Below are 26,944 nucleotides of genomic sequence, written 5' to 3'. Positions count from 1 at the left end.
CTAAAAGCAAATAGCAAGCGAACGTTGATTTCTTCTTATGCTTCTTACAATGACTAACGAGTTGACGGCCTACCTGATGGAAAGTTGTAACCGTCGCCTATAGACATGACCAGTACCATGGACATAATTCATTCCTGAGGATTCAGGTGTTATTCCTCTGTACCCTGTAAATTCACTACCCTATTTCACCTTTGAAGCTGAATCACAGCCATGCAAACAATTGCTTCTCGGTAGAAACACGAATGGGACAAAGGTGCCCAAACAAACGACTATTGTACAAAGTCTCCTTTTGGTAAATGATGACGTCGTCTTTGTAATTTTATTTTTGTATTTGTATTCATAAAATCTTTATTATACATAATTTACATTGGACACATTACAAGATTTAATATACAATGGCGGACTTAACGCATAGAGGGACCGCTTATAGTCATATTCCGTCTTTCATTTTTTTATATTTCTATTGTTCTTATGTTTTTAGTATTCTGTCATTATTAGTCTTTGTTTTCCTACCAATGAAGACGTGATAAAAGAGAACTACAATATTTAAGCATTTTTATTATCAATCCATTTCTCTTAAGTTTCATAATAAAATAATATACTAATACTAGATCGTAAAAAGTGTTATTTGTCAAAAAAATAGTGAAAGTAATTGTATAAAAGTAGAAAGTAATCGTATTACGTAATATAATTTGTTACCAATTGGCAATAGTTTCTGAATTCTTTGTGCAATGCTTGCTGTTATAGGGAATAATCTGTTATAGGGAAAATGATAAAAAGATTAACTATAAGCCGTTGCTGAATTAGAAAGTAATATATATTCCTGTGAGATTTGTTACCCATAATAAAGCCAAATAATCATAAAAATAACTAACAGTATACATTTACAGTGTTTAAAATCGCAATGTGGATGTCTGTGCTATTAGATACGTATTCACAATTTTCATTTATACAAAGAATAAGATTTTTTTTATTATTATGCATTATTATGATCTTATAAGAGCTTCTATACTTTATTTTATTCATGTAAATTAAGCCTTAATTGAAAATACTATCTTCAATCTATGGCATTAGTAATCTATGGTGCTAATGTCATTTGTTGTCATTGTTAGTGTCATGTCATTACTTTACTGTCAATGTCATTATATATATTTTTTAGACCGTTTCGAAATCAGGGAAAAAGGCGGGAAACTCGAATAAGAACAAGCGGGTTTTTTAAATTTTTTTTATTAATTTATTAAAACTATCTCTATCAATTCTTATTATTGAATAAAATATTATATTTTCACTAAATTCAGCGACAGTAATATAATTAGCATTCATGGGGAAGCGCAGTTGTAGAAAAAGGAAAAAAAAGATGACGATTCAGGTGATGTAGACCATGAACCTTGTAATGACAAGGATATATATTCGGAAGATACTTCTACTGACTCAGAATCTGAAATTGATAAGGCCGATAAGTATAAACCTTACTACGTCACAGATTATATTAGAAGATATCCCGAGGAATCCCCTGGGACAGAATTTGTTGTCTTTGTAGAATCCTCAGATAGTCAGAAAACCATTGGATCCAGAGACTTGCTCTCACTCTCCTCCTGTTTAAAACGATTTAATAAAGGGGTAACTTATCTTAGATCTATAAATAAATTCAAAATCGGAGTATACTTTCAAAAGCCAGACTTAGCCAATGCTTTTTTAAATAATAAAACTTTTTTAAATGACTACCATTTTAAGGCCAGTATTCCTGCTTCTTCAACAGAAGTTACAGGCGTTATTAGAAATGTACCTACAAATATATCTAATAAAAAAATATATACTATGATATCGAGTTCTAAGAAAATTATTGCTATTAAAAGAATTTTAAGAAAAAAAATACCTTGACTCATGGATATGTGTTACAGCCAACTCTAACCGTGACAATTACTTTTGCTGCATCTGTATTACCTGAATATCTGGATATTGGAGGTTGGCGCACAATGTCACTCCATATATACCACCAGTTAAACAATGCTACCGGTGCTTGAGGTATGGACATTTAGCTAAATTCTGTAAGAATTCTGAGCGTTGCAGCATCTGCAAAGGTGAGCATAATTATAAAACTTGTACAACTGGAATGGAAAACGCTATTTGTGTACACTGCAATGGAAATCACACAAGTGTATCACCGCAATGCCCTGTTAAACAAAAGAAAATTGCTGAAAATAGATCTAAATTCAGACCTGCTTCTTTTGGAGATATACTTAGCACTGAAATATTTCCTAAACTGGGTAACAAACCTAAAAAAAAAATGTAGACCTAATTTCAATTCTAAATTCTGATAACAAGAGTTTATCACTTTTAATAGAAAGCATAATCAAACTTATTTCACTACATAACACAAAGAACACATCTATTAACACTAAAAGTGTTTTGAATGTGTTATATGATACTTTTGGTAATACACCTATTTCACAAAATTCAATCGAGATCAATTAACTATCATACAGTGGAACGCTCAGAGCCTACTGAGCAATCGACATATTTTTACACAATTTTTAAATGAACATCATATTCACATTGCTCTCATCTCAGAAACTTGGCTAAAACCACATTACAAATTAAAAATTAAAGATTATTGTATAGAACGAAATGATTGTGGTAATAACCACAATGGAGTAGCGATTATTATACATAATAGTATTAGATATAAAAAACTTCACTCTTTTTTCGACAATTCTTTGCAAACTATAGCTATTAGTATTGAAGTTAATAATTCTTGGTATTCAGTTGCCAGTATTTACTGTCCTACCAATAGTACACCTAGTTTTACTAAAGCCAAATTTAAGTTCTTTTTGGAGTCTCTTCCTAAACCCACTATCATATCTGGAGATTTAAATGCACATCATACTATGTGGGGTTGTACCTCCACTAATACAAGAGGTAAAGACATTCTTGATTGTTTAGATGAATGTAATTTGGTACTATTAAATGATAAGCAAGTTACTACTGTTGGCTCTCATATTTGGAGACCCAATGGCCTTGATTTAACTATGGTATCCTCATCCATATCATTAAAATGCGAGTGGTCGGTTCATGATGATCCGTTAGGAAGTTATCACCTGCCGACTTTTACTAAAATAAACACAAAGAACTCTTCATCAACTCCGTCAGGTGAACAACATGCTCCTATAGATGAAGTTAATAAACTTTTGTTAAATCGTATAAACCTACGTCTCGTTAATTGGGATCTTTATTCTGAAACTGTTAATCAATTACTTTTGGATTTCGAGTATGATGTCAATGAACCCTTAAACAATTACAATAGGTTCTGTAAAATTATTTTGACAGCTGTGGAACGTTCCGTTCCACGTAGGAACTTATCAAATAGCGGTGCAAATACTTCAAAGAGGCACAAACATATTGCAGTACCTTGGTGGAATAACAGGTGTGCGACAGCTGTCAATGATAGTAAAGCGGCTTACCTTAGGTTTAAACAAAATCCAACTCTCGATAATTACATAAATTTTAAAAGAGTTCAAGCTGTTAAAAAGTTAGTAATTAAGCAAGTAAGACAACAGGGGTGGCAGGAATTTTGTTCCAAATTTAATAGATTAACACCAATTTCCACTGTTTGGCAAAATATGAGAAAACTAAATTCAAAACATCGTCCAAATCATTTTAAAGATATATCATGGGTCAATGATTTTTTACGCAAATATACTCCTGATTTTGTACACTCACCTTTTGATGACAAACAGTTTAATTCTGTTAATTCATGCCCAAAATTTCTCACTGACCCATTCTCAATTGATGAAATATCCAGTGCAGTAAAATCTAGAAAAGATACAGCTAGTGGCCTTGATCGCTTAACATACAATATGTTTCGATTGCTGAATAAAATAAACCTTACTAAACTCTTACAAATTTTTAACGATTTATGGAAGGACTGTATTATCCCACCAGAATGGAAAATGGATTGTTTGATTCCAGTAATTAAACCCGGTAAAGATCCTACAAATTTCGACTCCTATAGACCTATAACATTGACATCCTGTGCAGGCAAATTATTCGAACAATTAATTAAACAGCGTTTAGAGTTCTTTATTGAAAGTAATAGTATATTACCATCGAATCAATTTGGTTTTCGCCGTGGATATTCAGCGCGCGAAAGTTTAGCGAACTTCTATGTCGACCTTAGTACTGCTTTGAATAACGATGAATATGTTCTATCTGTTTTTTTAGATGTCGTAGGAGCTTTTAACAATGTAAATTTAACAGTTCTATCTTCGATTTTATCCTCATTTCTTCCAATGAAACTTATCGAATGGATTTATAATTTTCTTAGTAATAGAGAAGTGTATGTTAAAGTAAATAGTAAATTAATAGGACCTAGGTTAAGCTCTAAAGGAGTATGTCAAGGTGGTATTCTAAGCCCGCTACTATATATTTTATATATCTATAAACTTAATTCAATTTTAGGAAACAGTGTGAACAACTTGCAATTTGCCGATGATTTATTAATTTATATAAAAGGAAAGAATATTATTGATATGCAATTAGTGTTAAATGAGTCATTAAAAAGACTTGAGAAATATTTTTCTCTTCTTTCCCTCGATATTAGTTTAACCAAAAGTAAAGTAGTTGTTTTTCATCAAGTTCATAAATATGTTCCATTAATGAATATTATATATAATAATCAAACTCTTCCAACAGACTGTAGCGTTAAATTTCTGGGGGTAATTTTTCATCAAAATTTAAAATGGGATCTATACGTTGATTGCTTATATATAATATAATAAGATCTGTAATTGGTCGTAACTGGGGAGCTGATCCTAAAATTATCCTTTTACTTTACAAATCTCTTGTTAGAAGTAATTTTGATTACGCTTTCTTTTGTTATGCCTCAGAACATAAATTAGTAGAAAAACTCGAAAAAATTCAAAATATGAATTTAAGACTTATTTTAGGTGCTATGTATACTTCTCCAATTATCTCAATGCAAGTAGAATGTAATTTGCCTCCTATCCTTCTTCGTTTCGAATACCTAAAACTCAAATTTCTCTTCAAAGTTTTTTCAGTTTCCAATAACCCACTCATACTCAAATTATTAAATTGCCCCATTTCTATGTTTTTGAATAAAACTATTGTCAATGATTTGAATTTACGAGATGAATATAACATCTATAGTAGTAAGATACTTCCTTGTTATAATGGCCTTTATGAGAGTAAGTTCTGTAAGATCAAAATTGTTATACGTAAAGACATAAAAGAAAAGCACGATATGTATGAGACTTTATCAGAATTTATTGACTACAGGCAGATATATACAGATGGTTCCAAAAATGCACTTAGCACTTCAGTGGCTTTTTACGATTTGTCAAATAGATTTGGTCACGGTTATAAAATTTCAACTTTGGCTAGTATTTACACAGCAGAAGCAAAAGCTATATTTTTAGCATTAGAATACATAGAAAAACAGGTACTATATTCGAAATGGATTATAATTACAGATAGTATGAGTGTTCTTATGGCATTAAAAAATAACACATTCATTTCATCATCAAACTACTTAATTCAAGAAATTCGTAATAAATATTATCATCTCTGTACTATATATGGAAAAGATATTATCTTCATCTGGACCCCTTCACATATTGGAGTGTTTGGGAATGAACAAGTAGACACTTTGGCTAAAATTATTAATTCAAGTGCTGCTCGTGTTCAAGATTTACCCCTTTGTTACTCAGATTGTAGTATTGGAATACATAAAATCGTTACAACTAAATGGGAGGAGCATTGGACTCAAATATTACAGACTAAAGGCAAATGGTACCGCAAAATTAATTGGCGTATTGGAAAACCGTGGTTCTGCAAAGGAAAGGACACAAACAGAAAATTTTACACCAATATTTGTAGATTACGAATCGGCCACGGACATTTCAACGAACACCTGCACCGAATGGGCATGATCGCTTCCCCATCATGCACATGGTGTAACTCAAATACAGCCCAATCTCTACATCACCTTTTTTTTGATTGCTCTGAATTTGTCATTCAAAGACACATTATGTTTGACGAACTTAGGATTATCTTCAAAAAACCCGAAAATATCCCGCACTCAATCCCGCTTCTCTTAAGATTTCCTTCTTGTTTCAAAGCTATTTTCACTTATATTACTACAACATTCAAGGAGCTATAAGAATACTTTTATTGAATTAAGACAATGATTTTTTATAATTATTTATTTTTAATTTGATAAATCCACTGGTTTAAGAAAACTCAAGAAAAGATATTTATGAAAATGTACTTACCGGATTTGACAAATGAAATATTGAAGATTATGACAATAATTGAAGCGACATTAGAAAAATAAAATTCCAGACAAATTATCTCTTTGAAGACTAGGCAGCATGGTCTCCGACCTTAGCCTGTTCCAAACGGAACAAACGTACTAAAAAAAAAATTAGACCGTTTCTAGAAATCTAGTTTATATTATATCAAAAACTTTCTATATTCTAAAAAAATATATATGTCTGGTTTTAACGTTTTTTAAAATTATGCATTTTTACAGAATGATTCAGAAATTTTAACGTTATTTGGGTGCTATCTATTTTTTTTGTAAAAAATTATGGCTGGAAATTTTTGGCAAAGTTCTCATCATCAGCAGTGGATGCTGGATAAACAAGACCTTATTAGAGATCGTCAACACGACCTCAATATACTGTCAGAGGAAGAGTATCAAAAAATATTTAATTTCTTTGCGAGTATAATTCAAGTTCTCGGAGAACAGCTGAAACTCCGACAACAAGTGATTGCGACAGCTACGGTGTACTTCAAGAGATTTTACGCTAGGAATTCTCTTATGTGTATAGATCCGTTATTATTGGCACCAACATGCGTTTTTCTTGCATCAAAAGTCGAAGAATTCGGCGTGATATCAAATTCACGACTGATAACAACTTGCCAAACTGTTATAAAGAATAAATTCAGTTATGCATATGGTCAGCAAGAATTTCCATACAGAACCACTCATATATTGGAATGTGAATTTTATTTGTTAGAAAATTTGGACTGCTGCTTAATAGTGTATCAACCATACAGGCCTTTACTTCTATTTGTACAAGATATTGGTCAAGATGACCAACTTCTTACTTATGCTTGGAGAATTGTTAATGATTCACTAAGAACTGATGTAAGCTTACTATATCCACCCTATCAGGTAAATGCTATGTTATTTAAATTAAACTAAATACAGTGTTTATTTATTTTATGATAAACTTGAAAAAATAAAAGTGCATATTTAATTGTTTCCAGATTGCAATAGGAGCATTGCATATAGCTTGTGTGATGCTTGGTAAAGAAAATCTAAAACCATGGTTTGCAGAACTTAATGTTGACATGGATAAGGTGAGATTTCAGTGATGACATTTAAAATTGTACCACATTCATTACTATTATAAGCTCATACCAATTTTTATATAAAAAAAAAAAACTGTTTTATGTTTGCTATTTGTCATGTGTATTTAATTTTTTAAATTTTGTTTTAGATACAAGAGATTGTACGTTCTATTATAAATTTGTATGAAATGTGGAAGAGTTATGATGAAAAGAAAGAAATACAGCAGCTTTTAGCTAAGATGCCAAAACCAAAGCCTGCACCCCAAAGATAGAAAATCTTCAATATGTGCTCGAAGCTAAAACTGCATTGATATTTATTGAACCTGTTTATAGTGTATTATCACTAATAAGTTGATAATAAGTAACTTTGTAATATTACTAATTTACCCAAGTTCTATATTTTGTCACATTCTGTGATACCTTAGTGACACCAACATGCTAAGTTCCTGTTAGGTAATTTAGCTTAGTTTTCAACTTGCATACATACATTGACTAACTTTTAATTTTTAAAAGACTGGTAGTATGTTATTTGTGATTTTAAATAAATCTGAATTAAAATAAATGTTTTATTTATAAATAATCTTAATACTATATATAATCTGTTTACTATTGTACATAATAAAGTTTTTATTGTGTACTTATATTCTTATAGGTAGAAGAGTGAAATAAAGAAACAAAATTACTGATTATAGAGACAATAGTCCTAAAGAATAACAAAACATGGGTACAATGGATTCCACAATATATTTTGTAATATTCATTGTTCAAACTAATGGTTATATTTAATTAGGTGGATTGTCAGCTTCTTTTTTATTTCCATATATTATTATAGCTTCCATGTTGTCTTTGTTGTCTACCAATTCCTACAATAATAGGCAAACAAGCACTACAGTTTGTAAGTGACTCATCAATACCATGAGGATCAGAGGAGAAGTTGTGTTCAGAGAAATATTGCCATGTCAAATGTTACATTAACCACAACAGCAACAGTAGATTATTATCCCTCTGAGTATACCAAATGATAATAAAATATATCAATAGTTTTAAAATACTAATTTATAAATATATATTTTGACAGTGTAAAAAATTACACCTGTGACTATTGACACATCCTGGTTTGTACGCAAAGCGATCTATAGTTCACTGTTAGGTGTTTTAACCACCAATACGAACTTTAACTAGTGCGTATTTTTTTAAATTGAATGATAACTCCGCCTGCGCTAATGGTATACGTTGGCGGGGCACCAGTAAGAGATGATAGGTGTTGATGAAAAACCAAGCCAGTTAGCTCATCATGATGAATTTATTTGAAATTGAACGCGATGGTTTCCACGGAGTACCGCGAGGAAATCGATAGACTGTATTATTACTAGCAACGGCAGATACTAATCCCCATTATTAACAATCCCTTCTCTCCCCAACCAGTGCGTGTTGCCAGTGATGACTTATGGAACTAAAACATGGTCGCACTCTACTAGTAGAGGATGTTTTAAATCATTTGGCGATACTTTCACTCTTACCAGTGTCGATTTTATATTTTTTTTAAAGTATAGGCCATTTCATGTTTTATTATAAGAAGGGGAGACTATACTTACGTCTATTTAACTAGCGGTTTTTTTAATACGGGTAAGAAATGAGGTAAATTAGGTGAAAGATTTTCGAAACCGGCATAGGTCAGTGCTAATGTTTATTTAATTTATTCAATCTAGCACTTCTTAAGCAAATATTAACTAAAGTAATAAGGGCGCTATATACTCCGAGAGATCTGGAAGATGAAATGGTAATACTGCAAAGTTCGGGTAAAAGTCAACTCATGGAGAAAAATTTTTCAAGTGACGACCTTATCTAGGCAGGCACTGTGTAAGGCAATTCCTTACGAGATAGAGTGAGGATTTCAAAATTGTTGCAAGTAGATGATTATCTAAAAATAATTTTAATTAATAAGGTACTTAATCAAATAATTAACCTTTCGCCAACCGAATAGGACAATATTGTCCGCACCAAGTTTGGACCTGATGCATATCTTTGTAAGAAAACAAGGACGAGGCCTTGAACTCCTCTGTGAAAAAACTTACACACGCGCGTACCTCACAGGCAAGGTTTTGAAAAGCGCTTATATGAAGAATAAATCTCCAAAACATTTCATCTTAAAACTAATTTATATCTAAGATATCGATTTTTTAGTGAAATCTTAGAAATTACGGTTTTTGTAGAGATTACAAAATTTTATTTCGCCAGGGGGTAAAGTATTTAAGTCAAAAACTATGGAAACAAAAAAAAAAAAAGAAATTTAGAACGTATTCCTCGAATTTTTTTGAAATTTTTCCCCACCTTTAAGTAGGTCAATTTATTGTCTGAGACTATATCGTCCTTGACGGTTGACGGTGAGCAAAAAACACACAATTGGTGGAGGGTTAATTGCATGTAATAAATTATCACTTAATTAAATTCCCTACCGTACCGACTACCGTAGTCGTAACTGTGGAAATTTTTTTCTTGGAGAAACTGTTCAGTCAAACCGATATTTTAGCAAAGATTTCAGTGGTTATTATCTAGGAAAAAGAATAACTGCTTACATCACCGCAACTAATTACGGTGATGTAATTTTTATTGATGTTGATTAGCTGAAAAATAAGGCACTGTGCAAGCCGATGATAGATGGTAGGCTTACAATTAAATTCACAAGTCGTCTTATTTCAATACTACATTAGTTTTCCAAATGAAAGACTGAGAGAAAAATCCATTATTTAACTCTTAAGTATAGATTTAACTAGAGTTTTGTAATAATGAGTTGGTTTGTGGTTGTGTAAGATGACCACTTTCGTTTACTTAAACAAATGCATGCGAACTGGAAATGGCTTATTGTAATGTAGGTACCTACAATGATAACATTGGCATCTACGTATCATAACACCATTACTTGTTTTACAACGAAATGTACAAAATTTATGTAGTTTCCCAGACTCGGAATTGTTTAGTTATATATTTAACTTACGCCACCCCTTCCTTTCCCATGGGTGTCGTAAGAGTTGACTAAGGGTGGCAAGGGATGGTCAGCAGCATCCCTCTTAGACATCTCCAAAACATAACAATAAATAATATAAAAAATAATAATAATAAAGTCTGGCAACCGCAGCGAACCCGCCTGCCAAACGTGGCAACTACTGGCAAAACTACCCTTATGGGGAAGGATTATAGCCAGCAGTGGACAGTTAACGGCTTACAATAATAATAATAAATATTATATTTAACTACTATTAAACACAAGAAACTAAGTGTTTATTGACATTTATAATACTTACTAACAATTCAGATTCTGTTTTTTTCCAGACCAATAAATAATTAAAATAAATATTTTTATTCAACAACATTGTTTTTACTAAGTAACCTAAAAAGCAGAAAATAAAAAGTATTTGATATATGGTAAATTATATTTTTTTATAGGTCAGCTAATTGTTAGTCCTCTTTAAAGCCGATTGTATGGTTCACCTACATAAAGTTACTGTATGAGATTCTAGCAGGTATAAAGGTAGATTTATAATGTTCAATTCACCAGTAGCGACATAGGAATTTTATTCGACATGTCTGCGTCCAAGTCATTGTTTTGTGACCTATGTATTATTTTTCTGTTTGGCTTCACAGTAGTTTTAGCAGATGAAATCATTACAAAGTAAGTGAATATTGTTTTTAATCTTTAAAAAAAAAAATTTATTGACTGAATAACTTTCCCCAAGGAAAAAGTTGGTCCTATATATTAATCGCGCTATTAAGTATGGAAATTAAAGTACGCCGCTTCGAAATTTTTTCAATCACATAAATAATAATCATATTTTTATATTTCTTAGTGAAATGCTGATTTTTAGTATTTTTTTAGCTCTTTTTGAATCATTACCTAAATTAAAAACCAGAGCTAGAGACAATAAATTCCTATATAAATGCGTATGTGATATTCATGTCTTGTTTATTTTTACAGTCCATTGATACAGACTACAGAAGGTCTTAAAGGAAACTGTTCGTGCGGAGGATTTCCATCTAGTGCGCCTGTAGAAGGCGCGGGCTACGAACCTCTTCTCTCCCAGTCACCTGGATTGGTTGTAAACTGCGATGAGGAGGGACAGACCACATGTAAGACTCTGTGCAATGCTCTCGCAACTGCCACCAAGGCTAAGGGACCTGAGATTTTATGCAGTAAGCTGAAGGACGCTGACAAATTGAAGGTATATTAATCCTTGTATATCTATTATTGTCTATTAGATGTTACTACTAACATTTGTACTTTGTATTACTGTTAGAAAAAAAAAAACAAATATTTTTGTTCCAAGAACTAATTAGTAATTAAATTTCCAGTAACGTTAGTTCTTTTTAATTCTATTTGAAATTCAAAAATAAATTTTACAAATGTTATTATGTTTTCAGTTGTCAGCGTTCTATAAAGTATGCGACAAATCTTGGATTTACGCAGATATTACTGCAGAGGAGCCCCTTTGCTGTGAGGACAACAAAGTAAAGATTTGTGCATCGGCCCAAAATGTTAACGTCACAGACGTTATCGATGTTAAGACAATAATGTAAACTTAATCAAAAGATTATATATCCGTTGATTTTGTAATATTTAAGTTTTATCATGACCTTTAAGAAATGCAGATGGATTGTGTGTCGAATGATATAATGTAAAGGCTTTGGTGATTTTTTATAATATGGAATATTTGTAAATTGAAAATAAAGTCATGTATTAAGTAAACGAGAAATATGTATTTACACAAACTATGCTATACATATCATTTGTACATTATTAAAAGTTGATGTAAAAATACGTTTATATTTTGCCAATAAAATCACACTTACTTAGGTATAAAAGAAAATAGTATTTGTCGATATTAAGTAAGTATATATACCAGGAATGGCCGACTTGACTAGACTCAAGATTTACTGTTTATTGACGAAACTCTGTTCAATCTACCAATTACATACATTTTGAAATCTCAAATGAAACAACATATGTAATACAGACACAATTATGTAGCACTGTAGTATTTTTTATTTTATTAAGATGGAAAATATAAAGATGAAAATTATTCATAGTAACTAGCTATTTATATTCCGCTACATTAGCAAAATATTGTATTTTTTTGCCTTGACCACTTCTGGTATATACAATACTTACCACATTGCATTACGTTGGTATTAAAGTTGGGTACAGGTGAAACCAAACCTATTAAGTATGTAGTTACTGTATTTAAATACTTTATTTACTGGTATAAGTGTTTATATAGAAGCTTGACGACGTGAGGCAAAGTCGGAATTATGTATCAATTTTCAAAAACAAGTAAAAAAATTTTTCAATATTTCTGGTTAATTATTTATAAAATGCTCTACTAACGAACTAAAAAGTTAATATACTTATAAAAATCAAAATATTGTAATTATACATTACAATATTTTATTTTTTTTTTTTTAATAATTTTGTTTTGGAATTTTTGAAATAGTTTAAAAATTTTAAAGTAAAATTATTTATTTCGTCTATACGACAGTGACGACTTTCCATCAGAGCAATTTTTTTTTCTTAAATTAATCAGTCAGAAATATACAAAAAAAAAAAATTTTCAATCGTTTTTCAAAATAGATATTAGCAACATTGCCACATTGTGGTAAGGCTCGGTATGAACGCTTACAATGAACTGTTGATTACATGTAACTACATTAGCAAAAGTATTATAATGCATACTATTTTCAACGTACACATTTTTATTTAATTCAAAGGTTGTTTACAATTTTAAATGCTTTTATATTCCACAAGCCGTTTTTGATATGAAACATACATATCAACATACTACCAAACATTTCATTTCTCAGAATATAAATAATATCTAACAAAATTTATGAAAATTTTTATATTTTTACAATGGCATTCAGATACCAACAAACATACTCAGCAACCGCTGGTAAATGAATGTATCGATAACCAGATACAGTCTGTCAACTTAATAGAAATTTTATGAAAATGTAAACAAATTAATAACTGATGCGACCATTAGAGAATCTGTTAATATCCAATAGTAATACAAAAAATAATTGATTAATTTTTGATTGAATGTTTCGATTTGTTAATAATTTCATTTAGAGAGTATTTCTGTAATAATTTCAACAAAATTGGTCACTTTTTCATTAAGACATATTGAAACGAACTACATTTTCATCTGCGCGCTAAGAGAAAGAACAAGACGTCGGACGGAAACATGATTACGACTGTGTAATTCTATATGGAATACGCAGTAACAAAAACGTAAAATAACGATATATTCATATGCCACCTGTTGCCATGTAAATTTGTAAATGAGAATCCTTCTATAAAATCAGATTCCTGAGTGAATGGAGTCATGTCACTGATTTCAGATTTTCCCAAAATTCATAGCTCAATTCATTTTATAACATCAGATAATAATTATAGATACTTTGCTTCTCCTCGAGAGAATCTGTTGTTTAAATCCTGAGCTTTCTTTATAATGGACTTCTTCTGGGCTTCATCGAAGCGGTTTACTTGTAGATCAATATCGCGGCTAAACGGCCGACGATCCTTTTTACCTTCATCTTTATCATCTTTCTGAAAACCACAAATATAAAATATGTAAAATGTAAAATATATTCTGGATAAAATGAATATGTACTCAACAAATCTAAGACATATATTCTGTTTTTGCACTCTAAAGTTTAAAAATAAATAAATAAATGCTATTGTACATTATATTATAAATTTGGACTCATTTATATTAAAAATAAAAGCTAATTAAATATTACTTTAAAATAAATTCATAAATATATTTATACCTTTTTTCTTGTTCTTTTTTTTTCTCACAGTGGAATTTCTTTTGATGTAAAATTCTAAAAACTCTCTTTCTCTCTGTTTTTGTTTCTTTAAATAAATAAATGTTTCCATTTAATTAAAAATAAAATAATATTACTTTAAAATAAATTCATAAATATATTTATACCTTTTTCTTTTTTTTTAATTTCTTTTGGTGTATTTCTAATAAACTCTCTTCTCTCTTGTGTTTCTTTTTATGTTTCCTGAAAAATAATATGCCGTCATGTTATGTTTCTTTATTTGATTATGGTATTTTGACAATAATATTTTTTTTTTTTGTAAAACTAAATTACACACAATTTAATCTTTATATATATATGCCACACAGGGTAAAAAAAAAAAAAATTAAATATTTTGTGCATGTAACAATAATAATAAATATAAATTGTATTACCTGACAGCTGTCTCGTGTTCCTCATCTCTGTTAGCAATCTGGCGAGCCTTTGCCTCCTGCTGTAGTTTAATGTCTGCATCTTCTTCCTTAGCTAAACCATATATTTTACGAGCCTTTTCTTCTGGAGTGTCAGTCCAACTGGATCTATTTTCAATTATATTAAATTTAACTGTACAATCATTGAATATGTTAAATAATATGGCAATAGGTATTACCTAACATTACATTTGATATTGTTGTATAACAATTACTCTGTGTCAGTTTTTTTTAGAATCACCACACTTTTATAACTTTTTATGTAAAAAGCTATTATTATGTAGGGTACTAAGATGTAGTCTGTCACAATATATAAGACAATGATCATAATAAAAAAGTCATGATTAATTTATACTGTTACTAATTTGATGTATAAATAGGTATACTTAGTAAGATTTTTGAAAATATAGCAATATGACAAATAATATTTATGCTATACTGTAGAAAAGTGTGTGTTCAGTGTCTCATACAAATGTATGAAGAACTATGTATAATTATAATTTACAATTTCTTACCTGTCCGACATGTCAGGTCCTTCCTTGCTCCTGAAACTACGGGCCTCTAAACCCAGGTATTTTGCTTTAGCCTCAGGAAGTTCCAACATCCATTGCTCTCTAGATTTCACTTTATTACTTTGTAAAGAATGCCCATCTAAATGTTTTATCTTTATGTCCAATGCCCGCTCTTCAAGTCGTTTATGGGCATCCGACCATTTTTCTTCAGAGCCTACAGGCAATGGGCCAATACCTACATCTTCATCAGAAATCTCGTCTTTTATTATTTCACAATCAGTTTCTGCTAGTACTTTACGCATATTATCGGGAATAGATGGTCCTGTTAATGAAAAAGAAATAGCATCAGTAATTTATCTGTAGAAATAAGTAATTTTAATTTTAACCTAGGTATAATTACCTATATTTCTGGACCCCTTTTTAAGGTGTGGGGGTAAAGCTGGTCCTTCTATTTCTATTGAAGGGTCAAACTGATTCTTTAAATGAGGTGGTAATGCAGGGCCACAAACACCTGAAGCAGACTTTTCTGAACCTAATACAGATTTTCGTACAGATCTTTTTAGTTTATGTCTTAAGTCATTAGGATCAATTTCAAAGTTGTTATCTGTTTCTTCATCACTTGATATTTCTCCCTCTTCACAGCTTTCTTTTTGACTACTTTTTTGTGTAGAGGAGACTTCAGCGGTTTCAGGATGACTATTATTATGATTTTGAATTGCATCTTGAATATCAGTTGTACTGCTTACTTCTACAGATGTGGTTGGCTCTTGTTCTTTATCTTTGCTACATTTTGAACTTTTTCTTTTGTGTTTCTTCTTATGTTTTTTCTTTCTGGTTTTCTGAAGCTCGTTTTCTAAGTTTAAAAGTTTGGCTCTAAGTTTCTCATCATCAGATGAATCAATCTCACTAGATTCTTCAGATTTTTCTTTAACTATGGCAGGTATCATACTGTAGTATGAACCAGGCTGAACATCTTCAGATTCATCACTATGTTCCACAATAATTGGACTGTCACTTTTATTTTTAGTAGATAACATAGGAGGTGGTTGATAAACTTCAGATTTTTTTCCTCTTTGATCAGGAGACAAAGACACCTTCTCTCTAGAATCTGCCCTTTTCTTTCTTTCCAAGTGATCAGAGTGTTTGTCTTTTCTTTCATCTTTTGCAATGTTACGTCGAATTTCTTCCTTGAAATCTCGTAAATGATCAGGAGATTTTTTAAACTGAACCCCAGTATTCCTATGTTTATCTCTACTACTACTCCTAAGGTCTCTGGGTTTTGATCTTCCTCTAGAATCTCTATATCTATGCCTTTCATATGATCTCCTGTCCTGGCTTCTATCTCTTGAATTTCTTCTCCTACTCACAGGAGAATACCTTGAATGCCTATGCCTTTCACGAACATGTCTATCATAATGTTCCCTCTCATTTCTTTTTTTATCAAAATCTCTTCTATATCTTTCATTTATAGAAGATCTATGCCGCTCAGAGGGTCTAGTGTTATCTTCTTTTTTACTTGTATTTTTCTTTTGTTCATCTTCATTCTTAGATCGACATTTGAATCTACCTGTTTCTGAATCACTGCTGGATTCATCAGAAAGCATAATGGAACCTAAAAACAAAAAAGGAATGTATATAAAATTAAATTAAAAAAAGTGTTTAATTTATAATTACTAATTTTATTTTCGTTAATGTCTGGCTTACATAAATATGTTAGATACATAATTGTTCTATTATATAATTAAAACATTTTTGCTATTTTTTTAGCACTATAACGGATTGACTTTAATAGTCCTGCTGTCAGGATTCCCTTTAAAGATTGTCTTACACTAGACTGCCACACTATATCTTTAAGTATTTGTCTCAATATAACAGCACAGTCTATGTCATATGCAACAGCACGGAGCACATCTTCCATATCCTGTTGAAGTCCACCATGATTCCAAAATTTTGCTATTCTCTGCTGTGGGATCATTGGCAGTTGCATGAGATGATGGAATTTTGTTTCTGGATGTAAATCTTGGTGACACTGTGCATCTCCCATAGGAAAATCAACATAGGCATGAAATTGTTGCAAGATTGGACTGTACAATTCACGAAAACTTGACAATTGAGGTTGAACAATATTCCTAACTTTGTTTTTGTTTTCCCCAAATGTCATTCTAAAATCTCCAGCATAACTTAGATTAGAAATGGCAAAATAAAAGTCATATTCTGAGAATGATTCTGGCAAAATAAGAAGTGCTGTATGAACAGCAGATCTTAAATTTGACTGCAGAGCATTTTGCAATTGAGAACTATTGGTTTGTTTTATAATTTCAACTGGCTTATGTAGACGTCCAGCCAGGTATAGGTCATTCCAATCAAGTAAATCTGCAATTAAATTCTTTTGTGAAACAACACCATATTTTATTGTAATATTCTCTTCTTTCAGTTCAACAAGTGTATTGAAGTAAACCTTAGCACCCCAATTTTCTTGAAATCTTGCAACAAAACCTTTGCCTAGAAACCGTAGAGCTGAATAGTGTGAAGGGTTCTGTTCAATATTGGCTCCGTGCCATCTATAAGAGTTTTCAACACAATAGATAAGATCGATCATATTCTGTTTCTTCTGGTTACTGATTTGTGGCTTCACTGCTGAACCATAGGCGAAGCAAAATGTGAAGTTTTGTGGAAACTTCGATAATATACGATAGTACAAGGGGGATACATCTTTGGCTACGCCCAACGCTTTAACGGCTGTTGATGTCATAATTTTTATTTAAGAAATTACTTAGTGGTTATGTAAATAACTTGACTGCTGACCTGGGGATTTGCTTCAATGATATTCGGTCGATGATGGTTATAATTTGATCTTCTGCCACATGTACTATATTTTAGTTACTATTTTCTTATATGATACTCTTGCAACATTAAGATTTCACTTTATATTAAATATTCATGTCTTTATTTTGAGAACAAGAAATGTTTGCATTTAATAACTAATAAAGTAGACACTTGAGTAACGACGACATTTCATTTTTTTTTTTTTTCTTTTTTGCGTTAGAGAATGAATATAAAGCACTCTGTGGAATTAATAAAGCCAGCATAGATAAGCAAATAGATAAGTATCATAGAACGGGGTGAATAGAAATAATTTGAAACTTCGCATAATTTTTTTTAGTTAATCTATCTGTATAATACATAATAAGTATAGATTCAGGTTATGAATCTGGTTCTAATATTGTTAAATCTTTAAAATTTTACTATATATTATTAACTAACTCGGTTGGTTCTCGTAAAATCTCTGAGAATTAGTTCATGTTCTACACACTTCGAAGTAGTGTAAATAGAAATGAGAAAGGGATCATTAGAAAAATTTGTTAGAATTGTCAAGTCTAAGAACAAGAAATAACGAAATCTTTGGTTTAAGTAGAGTACTCTCATTAATTAATTAAGTATTCATTATGTAAACAAGCTTGGCGTCTAATATAGCTTATATGCACATTTATAAAATATAATATACACGAAGATGAGAATAATAGATAACTCCCATTGCTTGAATAAAGTATAAAATGAAGCATATAATTTCTTTAATTCTGGTTAATTTTTATTGCCGACGTTTCAACGTGGGTCATTACATGACGTGGTGCAATTCATAATCCCAAACCCGGTTTAAGGTAACGATTTTAATTTAAAATTTTTACAATAAATTTGAAAGTTAACTAAATTACAGACACTACAAAAAATATAAACAAAATTGTAATTTGACGTAATAGAAAAAATATAATAGATATAAGCAATGATTTTTAGAATAATTTTCAGAAAATTTAAATGGTGAGTAATCAATAAAATTAGTATAGTGCATTATAACAAGTAGAGCTTGTACTAGAAATATATACTGATATAATAAAATAAATATATTTCTAATTTTGTGTATCTATAAAAAACTAACACCGCATATAAAATTATATATCTATTTTTAGTTTGCACATAAATTAGCATAAATTATAAAATAAATGTTATTATTGTTTACTTTGTATTACGTTCTAATTTGCATAGATTAAGGATAATTTTTCTATGATAATTTGACATTGACAATATTGACATAATATCACGTCAACATCTCCATCACAGATTAGGTACTTAATTTCATTATATATTTCTCTTATGATGATATTTTTTTTAATTTGTATCTTGTTTTTGGTTGCTTTTGATATACTTCTCTAACCACTTTTTAACGAGTTACTCGCTGTATTCACAGACTTTAAAAATTAATTATATTTTAGTAATACTTTTTTTAATAAATATATTAAACACGCGGTATTAAATATTATCATGACAAGTGCAGATAGAATCGACTTTGAAATGGAGGTGGAGGTTGAGAGCGCTTCCTCAGGACCGCCAGTGGAGACTACTAATCCAGCATCCCCGGCACCGCCGACTCCGGGAGGCAATAAAAGTGTTGTGGTGACTACTGCCACTTCAGGTTCAGTAACAGTGTCCCTTCACCCCCTGGTCATCATGAATGTTTCTGAGCACTGGACCCGTTTACGAGCACAAGAAGGGTCTCCACAAACAGGTAGAACATAAGGTTCATCCTATTAGTAAGATAAAGGTTCTAAATATATTTTTTATGTTTATATGCTTGGATGTTTGTTACTCAAACACATTAAACAATTAACTAACATTTAAGATACATATAGATCATGCCTACTGTTTATTAAAATTTGCAAATAATTTGGTTTTCAGTGATTGGTGCACTTATTGGCAAACAAAAAGGCCGTAATATAGAAGTAATGAACTCTTTTGAATTGGTCTTTAGTGTTATTGAAGGAGATATAATTATAGATAGAGATTATTATAATTTGAAGGAAGAACAATGTAAGTATTATATCATATTAAATCATAAAATAATTGTACTAAACAAAATTATTATATTTAATCGTCATATCAGCCTTTAACTGTCCACTACTGAAAATGAGCCTCTTATTGGGGGTATTTGCGCGAAATTGCCATGCTTGGCAGGCAGATTGGGAACTGCAATTAGGCTTTAGAGGTGTTTTAAAAGGTATGCTGTTGCCCATCCCTCACCCTACCTTAGTTTCTTCTTATGACATCAATGGAAAGGAAGGGGTTGCCTATTTTATGCTGGAACCACATGGCCATATATATATATTTAATTTGTACTTCACAATAGATCAATATCTGTAAAAACAATATTCTGGCAAATAAACAAATCTAATCTTAATGTTCATTACAAAATGTTATATTCTTTCAGTTAAGCAAGTATTCTCAGATATGGATTTCTTGGGTTGGTATACCACAGGAGATACACCTACTGAACGCGACATTGCTGTACATAGACAAATATGTGACATCAATGAATGTCCAGTAATGCTTATGCTTAATCCCGCAGGAAGAAATGGAGATGTAAGAGAATTGAAAACCAATTATTTATTAGCGTTGCTTGATAATCAATTATAGTAACTATTTCTTTATGTGACTTTTACATGACCAAGATGAAAGTAATCTACCCATGTCCATATCATCTCAAATACTATGTGCTGTTTACAAAGTTATTTCACAAAGGCCAAATTGGCAAGAGGACATAATTAACTCATTTTTAATTTTTATAGGTTTTCATCTATAATATTATTAGTCTATAGTTTATTTGTCTTATATTTCAATTATATTAAAATTTATATACCTATCTAATTAAATATAATTTAGTTGTAAGAACCTGCTAGTTAGTGTCTTAGTTTGTACTCCTGGTTTTTCTGTAAGTTATTTAAATAAATATTTTATTTCAACTATATTTTTTGTACTATTATATGATTATATTTAAATACTATCATTTTTAAAATACATTATATACATATAATATTACATAGATCATAATAAATATTATGATAGTTATATCTATTTTAATCTATGTATATTACATATTACATATATTTTTTTCAGCAATTACCAGTGGTGTTGTATGAATCTGTAATAGATGTAGTAAATGGACGTGCCACAATGCTGCTGGCACCGCTTACATACACATTAGCTGCTGAAGAAGCAGAGAGAATTGGCGTAGACCATGTTGCCAGGGTATCTTCTGGTGAAGCTGCTCTCAACAGTTTGGGTATAGTTATTTCTTTTTAAGGTGCCATTTCGTACTAGATGTTGGTGATCATAGTGATCTTTACTTTGTTCACTACCATCCTGAAAAGACAGTCTCATTATACACCCGTGATATCTTTAACTTTCTTCTAAAAACCCACATTAGAAATACATAGCAGTGTACTAAGCCAACACAGGTCACTATTTTTAGGGAACAGTTGCAAAATATGCCGCTTAACTGCATGAACACATTTCGTGCTCTTTTTTATGAATTTACGTTTTACTTTTCATGTAATTTATTAAGATAGAGAAAGAGAAAGAGAGAGAGTTTGCACAAATGTTGTATAGAATATAGCTTGCTATATACAGCTAGAAGTCTAGAACATAGAATCAAATAGGTTAAATTTAAAAGGACGATATATAAAGTAATAATGTATTTTCATACAATTTAAAATACTTCTAGCACGATTAGCAGGTCTACTCTTGAACCTAATATCAATCCAATCTATTGCCAATGACAATTTGATACTGCACTCATGAAATAACAATTAGAAATTAGGTTAGAATTTGCATTGACAAGTTACACTGATACATATCTATCAGAACAATATGGAAGTATTATGTTGCTAGTATCGCAATTCGAGAGTGCGAAATGACTGAAATTCCAATATCGATATATTGAATTTTAATTCAAGAGTAACCCCGCATACGAGTATCATTGCTAGCAATATAACTTATCAGGTTGACCTTCACGTGGTCCCGTGGTCTGGAAATCGTCGTGCTGAATTCCAGGTGTATTAGTCACGATGGGCTAACTGATCTGCCTTTTCATCCTTATCTATCATCCCTCACTAGTGCTCCGCCAGCGTATACTGTTAGCGCAGGCGGGCTTACCACATATCGGGGGGAAAGGGATTGTTAGTAATGAGGTCTAATAGCTCCATTATTAGCAATATACCCTCTTAGTTCGACTTCCACGCGGTTCTTCCTGGAAACCATCATGGTTAATTTTTGTCGAATTCATCATGGTGGGCCAACTGACCTGTATTCATTCTCACCTATCGTCTTCCACTGGTGTCCCGCCGGTGTATACCGATAGCGCGCGCGGGGTTACCATTCCATTGTCACTCATTAAAAAAAAGCCACATATCAGCTGTGTACATGGTGTGATTGTATGATTGTATTGCTTCGTGTTTCAACCGTGAAGCAGTTGTGTTTGCATGGCTGTGTTTCGGTTTGAAGGGTGGGATATGGCGTGAATTTACTGGGTACAGAGGAATAACACCTGAGTCCTCAGGAATGGCAACGCATGGGGGTTATCATGGGCGAAACAGTATACTCTGTTATGTCCATGGTACTGGTCATGTCTATAGGCGACGGTTACCACTTTCCATCAGGTGGGCCGTCAGCTTGTTTGCCATTCTAAGTTGTATAAAATAAATAAATGACAACAGTGGCGGAGCACCTGACCGCGCAGCGGTCGGCGATCAAGATGCTGGTGTCGCGGGTGCGCGCGGTGCTGGCGACGGTGCGCGCGGTGCGCGCGGGCACGCTGCCGCCGCGGCCCGCGCTGCTGCGGGAGGCGCGCGCGCTCGCACACCGCCTGCCCTTGCTCACCTCGCACCAGTTCCGCACCCACTTCTACAACGTAAGTTAAATAGATAGATAGATAGACAATTTATTTACATTACTTACAGCACACAAATTACAAAAAAAAAAAAAACATACACGTAATACACAGCAAAAGAGACAAGAGAATAAAAATAAAAAAAAGCACAAATAAAAAAAAAAATACAAAAACAAAATACATAATCTAACAATCTCCAAATCTAATTAATTTAATTAATAATCAATCTAAGTAACTATTTTTTCTCAGACATGCTTGGAAATGTGAGCATTATTTTGACAATCTTCTTCGAGATAAATCAAAACTGCCGTACTGGCCAGATACATGCGGGCAGCGGCCGGCAAAAGTTGTATGAAAATCCATATGTGTCGTGTTTTGTGGCCAGATAAATTACTATGTAAACTTATATCTGTCCTGTAATTTAAAAATGGTTTTACTTCGAAACATGGCTACCAAGGAGGTAACTAATAAAAGGTTTTATTTAAATTTCGAACTGGCTTGTAAATAGAAAGTTGTTTATTGAAAAAAAAAACAAAGGAACATTATGGCGCGTAAAAAATTATTATTGTTCGTTATTCGTCATTGAACTTAAAAAGTAAAATTGTGTTTTGGTTTCCGCGCATTGTTTGAGAAAAGTACTATACAAGCCTTGGCCACAACTAGTCATTGATGGACTTACGTATGTGTGCTTCGGCTACACCTCGGCCCACATTTGCACGTTCGTCCATCAATGCCTCAGTTGCTGGCTGCTGCAGTAATGTACTATTTTTTAATGGACGATAATGCAATGGTAATATCGGTATAAGTTTGTAAAGATGCTTGGGATTAATCATTACAGTTGTGGATATGGGCATTGCTTTGGATACCTTGTTAAAAAAGGGGAGGGGGGGTTGTTAGTAATGGGAACTAGTTATTCCATTGCTGGTAATATACCCTATATAACCTTATTAGATTAACCTCTACACGATCTTTCTGGAAACACGAACATACATCTGGATACAAATGTATGTTCGTGTGTGTAAAAAAATGTGTTATTATAAATACCGAGTAGGGGGGAAAGGGATTGTTAGTAATGGAGACTGAGAATCCCATTGCTAGCAATATACCCAACCAGATCGACCTTCTCGTGGTTCTCCCTGGAAACTATCATGGTTAATTCCTAATGAATTCATCATGATGGGCTAACTGGCCTGTTTCATTCTCAGCTATTATCCTTCACTGGTGTCCCACCAGCGTATACCGTTAGCGCAGGCGGGGTTACCATACCATTTTCACCCATCAAAAAAAAACCCCGCCTGCGCTATCAGTATACGCTGGTGGGACACCAATGAGAGATGACAGGTGTGAAGCATCAATGAATTTACCTCAGCATGATGGTTTCTGGTGGGACCACGCGACCAGACAGTTTGTTAGTTTGACAGTTGTTTAAATGAGTTGCAAATATTATTTTGCCCAGAGTGACGATTTGTGGTCGTTCTAATACTTTACAGTAGAGCATAACGAATTAAATGTCACGCTTTGTCTATATACTCGAGTTTGGTATGAACTTGTTTTATCCTACGCACGATATTTGATTGGATAATTTCGATTTATATTTCATAATAGATCCTTTGATCTATATTATTGTTATTTTTAATTTAATTTTTAATTTCAGCAATGCAACGATGTGGCGCTTATGACTTACCTCGGCACTATTACGAAAGGTTGCAACGCGATCAATCAACTAGTAAACAGATTCAACGTCCTCTACGATAGACAAGGCATGGGCCGTCGAATGAGAGGGCTCTTCTTCTAAAGTAGTTGTTAGTATTATACTTGAATATACATACTCTGTTACTCTGGTCTCTGAAGTGTATAGAATAAATAAAGAAAATCAGTTTATGTTATACCTAATAAATTATTCTGTTAATATTTTACATTTGCATAAAAAAAAAAAAAAAATGATAAATATTAATAGTTTTTTATTTTATTTTTATTTTGGTTATAATTAATCAAAGAGGTACAGAAGATTGGATTAATTAATATCGATACCAAATTTAAGGCAAAACTGATTAAATGAACTACAATAAACTGTACAATATTGGGGTCCGTTCTGAAGCGTCATTCTCTGCCTATATATATTACGAAAATAAAAATTTTTATTTATTACAGCGAAATAAAGGACTAGTATGAATGAAATTTTTAATATGAGTAGATCTGAGTCTAAGCTAGTTAGTACATGTTTGATGTAACATAATACTTTCATTATAGTATTAATTCAATTAGTTTTAAAAATAGGTTTAGGGAATTGCACATCAGAATCAGCCACATGTATATATTGCAAATGAAAAAAAAAACAAAACATTTTTCTATATATATATATATATCCCTATGATTTTGTTATTCACATATAAACTACTCCTGAACTCCTTTAATATGAATTTGTAAAGATATATAAGCATGATTTTACTTAATGATAGAGAAATTCTGATTTGTCCAACTAATATTACTGCGTGGTTAGTACTTCATGCCAATATCATTCGAGTGCTAAAAACGATTGAATTTAGCGATAGCCAAGAAGTTTTCCTTTTAATCTATTTCTATAATTTGCATTTGGGATCAGCGCGGTAGTTCAATTTGCATAGGAATAAACACCTTAATGAATTTGTGTAAAGACTATTTGTCCTGAAGCAATGGAATGACATTGCTTCATGACACATATCGTCATAGTCGTAGAATACTGACGGTTCTGACAAAGATTATATATAAAGATCCGTCAGTATTCTACGACTATGACGATATTATTTCATCTAAACAGTGTTTTTCAAAGTATGGGTTGCGATGCCGACCCCTATGAGTAAGCGATCGTTTCTCAAGGAGGTTGTGCCTTTTTCAGTAAATTTGAGATTAGGTAAATTTCGGGATTGGGGTTCTTTTTTAAATTATATCAGTGTCGCGGTATGAATTAGTTTGAAAAACACTGAATTAAAATAATTGCTTCAAATTTAGTTGGCAAATAAGTGTTATATATATTCAGGATATCTCTATGGTTCAATTATGTATAATTATATAGTTCAATGATGGGATAATAGTGAACAGTCATTTCCATGGAACTTTTGGAACAGATATCGGCCTTTGTGGAACTACGTAATTAAAACTGTAGGGATATCTTTATCTTCGTAACTCTTTAACGCTAGTGAGATATATTATGTTTAACTATTAAAAGGAATGTTAGTACACATTATATTTTAACTGTAAGGCTAACCGGATTGACTTACGTGTATTTTAGTTGACAATGCCCAACTAGTTTTGGGACCAATCGGGACTCTTAATTATGAGCAACCGTGACGTGAGATGGTTGGTGTTCAACGTGCCGAGGCTCGCAGTCAGGCTCATTCTCGACTAAAATACAAGTAAGACAATCCGGCTAGCTTTATGGTTAAACTATTAATTTGTATGAAGACTAGTTGTCATGACTGAGTAAAATTAATACTTAATAGACACTTTAATAAATATTATGATATATGATTTCTTTAATTTCTAATTTTCGGTTTGGCTGAACATTATGTAAATAACAATGAAAATATATTTCCTTTAAGGGTGTTTATCAAAATTCTGGCAACATTGCTTTATTTGTCAAATTTAAAAAATAATGGACGAAGTTTCGTTGACTGAACTAATTTTTTTTTAAAAATGTTTTTATATTTGAAAAGTTAATAATAGGATTCTTACAAAACTCACCTAAATATTGCACTTTTATTGTAAAAAAGTAAATTAAATATAAATGTAGAAGTGAAGCAGTTGCAAAGTTTTAGTAGCAATTTTTATGTAGTTACAATTTGTTCTTTAATAATTGTTTTTGTTTGCTATAAGATATATTGAAAATTGACAACTACTAGCAACGTCGGCATGCTAGACTTCCGCTTGACGCCAAAACGCTTTTAATTATAATATTCGTGCTAATGTATCATTCACTGTAATGTTGTGTTTTTTTATGCAACTTAGAATGGTAAACAAGCTGACGGCCCACCTGATGGTTAGTGGTAACCGTCGCCTATAGACATGAA

At 31.8% G+C, this 26,944-nt stretch overlaps 5 protein-coding genes and 1 long non-coding RNA gene across 6 annotated transcripts; 3 read left to right on the top strand and 3 right to left on the bottom strand.

Moving 5' to 3' along the window:
• Positions 1-1,211: 1,211 nt before the first annotated feature.
• LOC128201248 (uncharacterized) lies at positions 1,212-3,616 on the bottom strand. The gene is made up of 2 exons (XR_008253133.1): positions 1,877-3,616; positions 1,212-1,438 (listed from the first exon to the last, which is right to left on the bottom strand). It is a non-coding gene; the product is annotated as an uncharacterized LOC128201248 (long non-coding RNA).
• A 2,799-nt stretch (positions 3,617-6,415) lies between these two features.
• LOC113522546 (cyclin-C) lies at positions 6,416-7,939 on the top strand. Its single transcript, XM_026908271.2, has 3 exons — positions 6,416-7,198; positions 7,294-7,386; positions 7,527-7,939. Exons 1-3 carry the CDS (start codon positions 6,608-6,610, stop codon positions 7,647-7,649), a joined length of 807 nt encoding a protein of 268 aa, XP_026764072.1. The 5' UTR covers positions 6,416-6,607; the 3' UTR covers positions 7,650-7,939.
• Positions 7,940-10,917: 2,978 nt separating this feature from the next.
• LOC113522472 (uncharacterized) lies at positions 10,918-12,118 on the top strand. Its single transcript, XM_026908160.3, has 3 exons — positions 10,918-11,047; positions 11,351-11,594; positions 11,794-12,118. Exons 1-3 carry the CDS (start codon positions 10,959-10,961, stop codon positions 11,947-11,949), a joined length of 489 nt encoding a protein of 162 aa, XP_026763961.2. The 5' UTR covers positions 10,918-10,958; the 3' UTR covers positions 11,950-12,118.
• LOC113522470 (peptidyl-prolyl cis-trans isomerase G) lies at positions 12,110-18,215 on the bottom strand. The gene is made up of 6 exons (XM_052897798.1): positions 17,987-18,215; positions 15,582-16,793; positions 15,185-15,503; positions 14,634-14,777; positions 14,367-14,442; positions 12,110-13,978 (listed from the first exon to the last, which is right to left on the bottom strand). Exons 2-6 carry the CDS (start codon positions 16,783-16,785, stop codon positions 13,820-13,822), a joined length of 1,902 nt encoding a protein of 633 aa, XP_052753758.1. The 5' UTR covers positions 16,786-16,793; positions 17,987-18,215; the 3' UTR covers positions 12,110-13,819.
• On the bottom strand, positions 16,840-17,993 carry LOC113522471 (phosphatidate cytidylyltransferase, mitochondrial). Its single transcript, XM_026908159.3, has one exon. The coding sequence runs from the start codon at positions 17,931-17,933 to the stop codon at positions 16,923-16,925; it is 1,011 nt and encodes a 336-aa protein (XP_026763960.2). The 5' UTR covers positions 17,934-17,993; the 3' UTR covers positions 16,840-16,922.
• A 1,089-nt stretch (positions 18,216-19,304) lies between the features above and the next one.
• Positions 19,305-26,402, top strand: LOC113522742 (COP9 signalosome complex subunit 6). Its single transcript, XM_026908547.3, has 6 exons — positions 19,305-19,742; positions 19,913-20,044; positions 20,442-20,593; positions 21,128-21,293; positions 22,726-22,919; positions 24,553-26,402. Exons 1-6 carry the CDS (start codon positions 19,499-19,501, stop codon positions 24,691-24,693), a joined length of 1,029 nt encoding a protein of 342 aa, XP_026764348.1. The 5' UTR covers positions 19,305-19,498; the 3' UTR covers positions 24,694-26,402.
• Positions 26,403-26,944: the final 542 nt, after the last annotated feature.

This window comes from Galleria mellonella, unplaced genomic scaffold (assembly GCF_026898425.1).
Source record: "Galleria mellonella isolate WM207_F2 unplaced genomic scaffold, CSIRO_AGI_GalMel_v1 utg38, whole genome shotgun sequence".
Taxonomy (NCBI): Eukaryota; Metazoa; Arthropoda; class Insecta; order Lepidoptera; family Pyralidae; genus Galleria; species Galleria mellonella.
The sequence above is the reverse complement of the archived record's forward strand: the minus strand, read 5'-3'. Positions and strand labels throughout refer to the sequence as shown.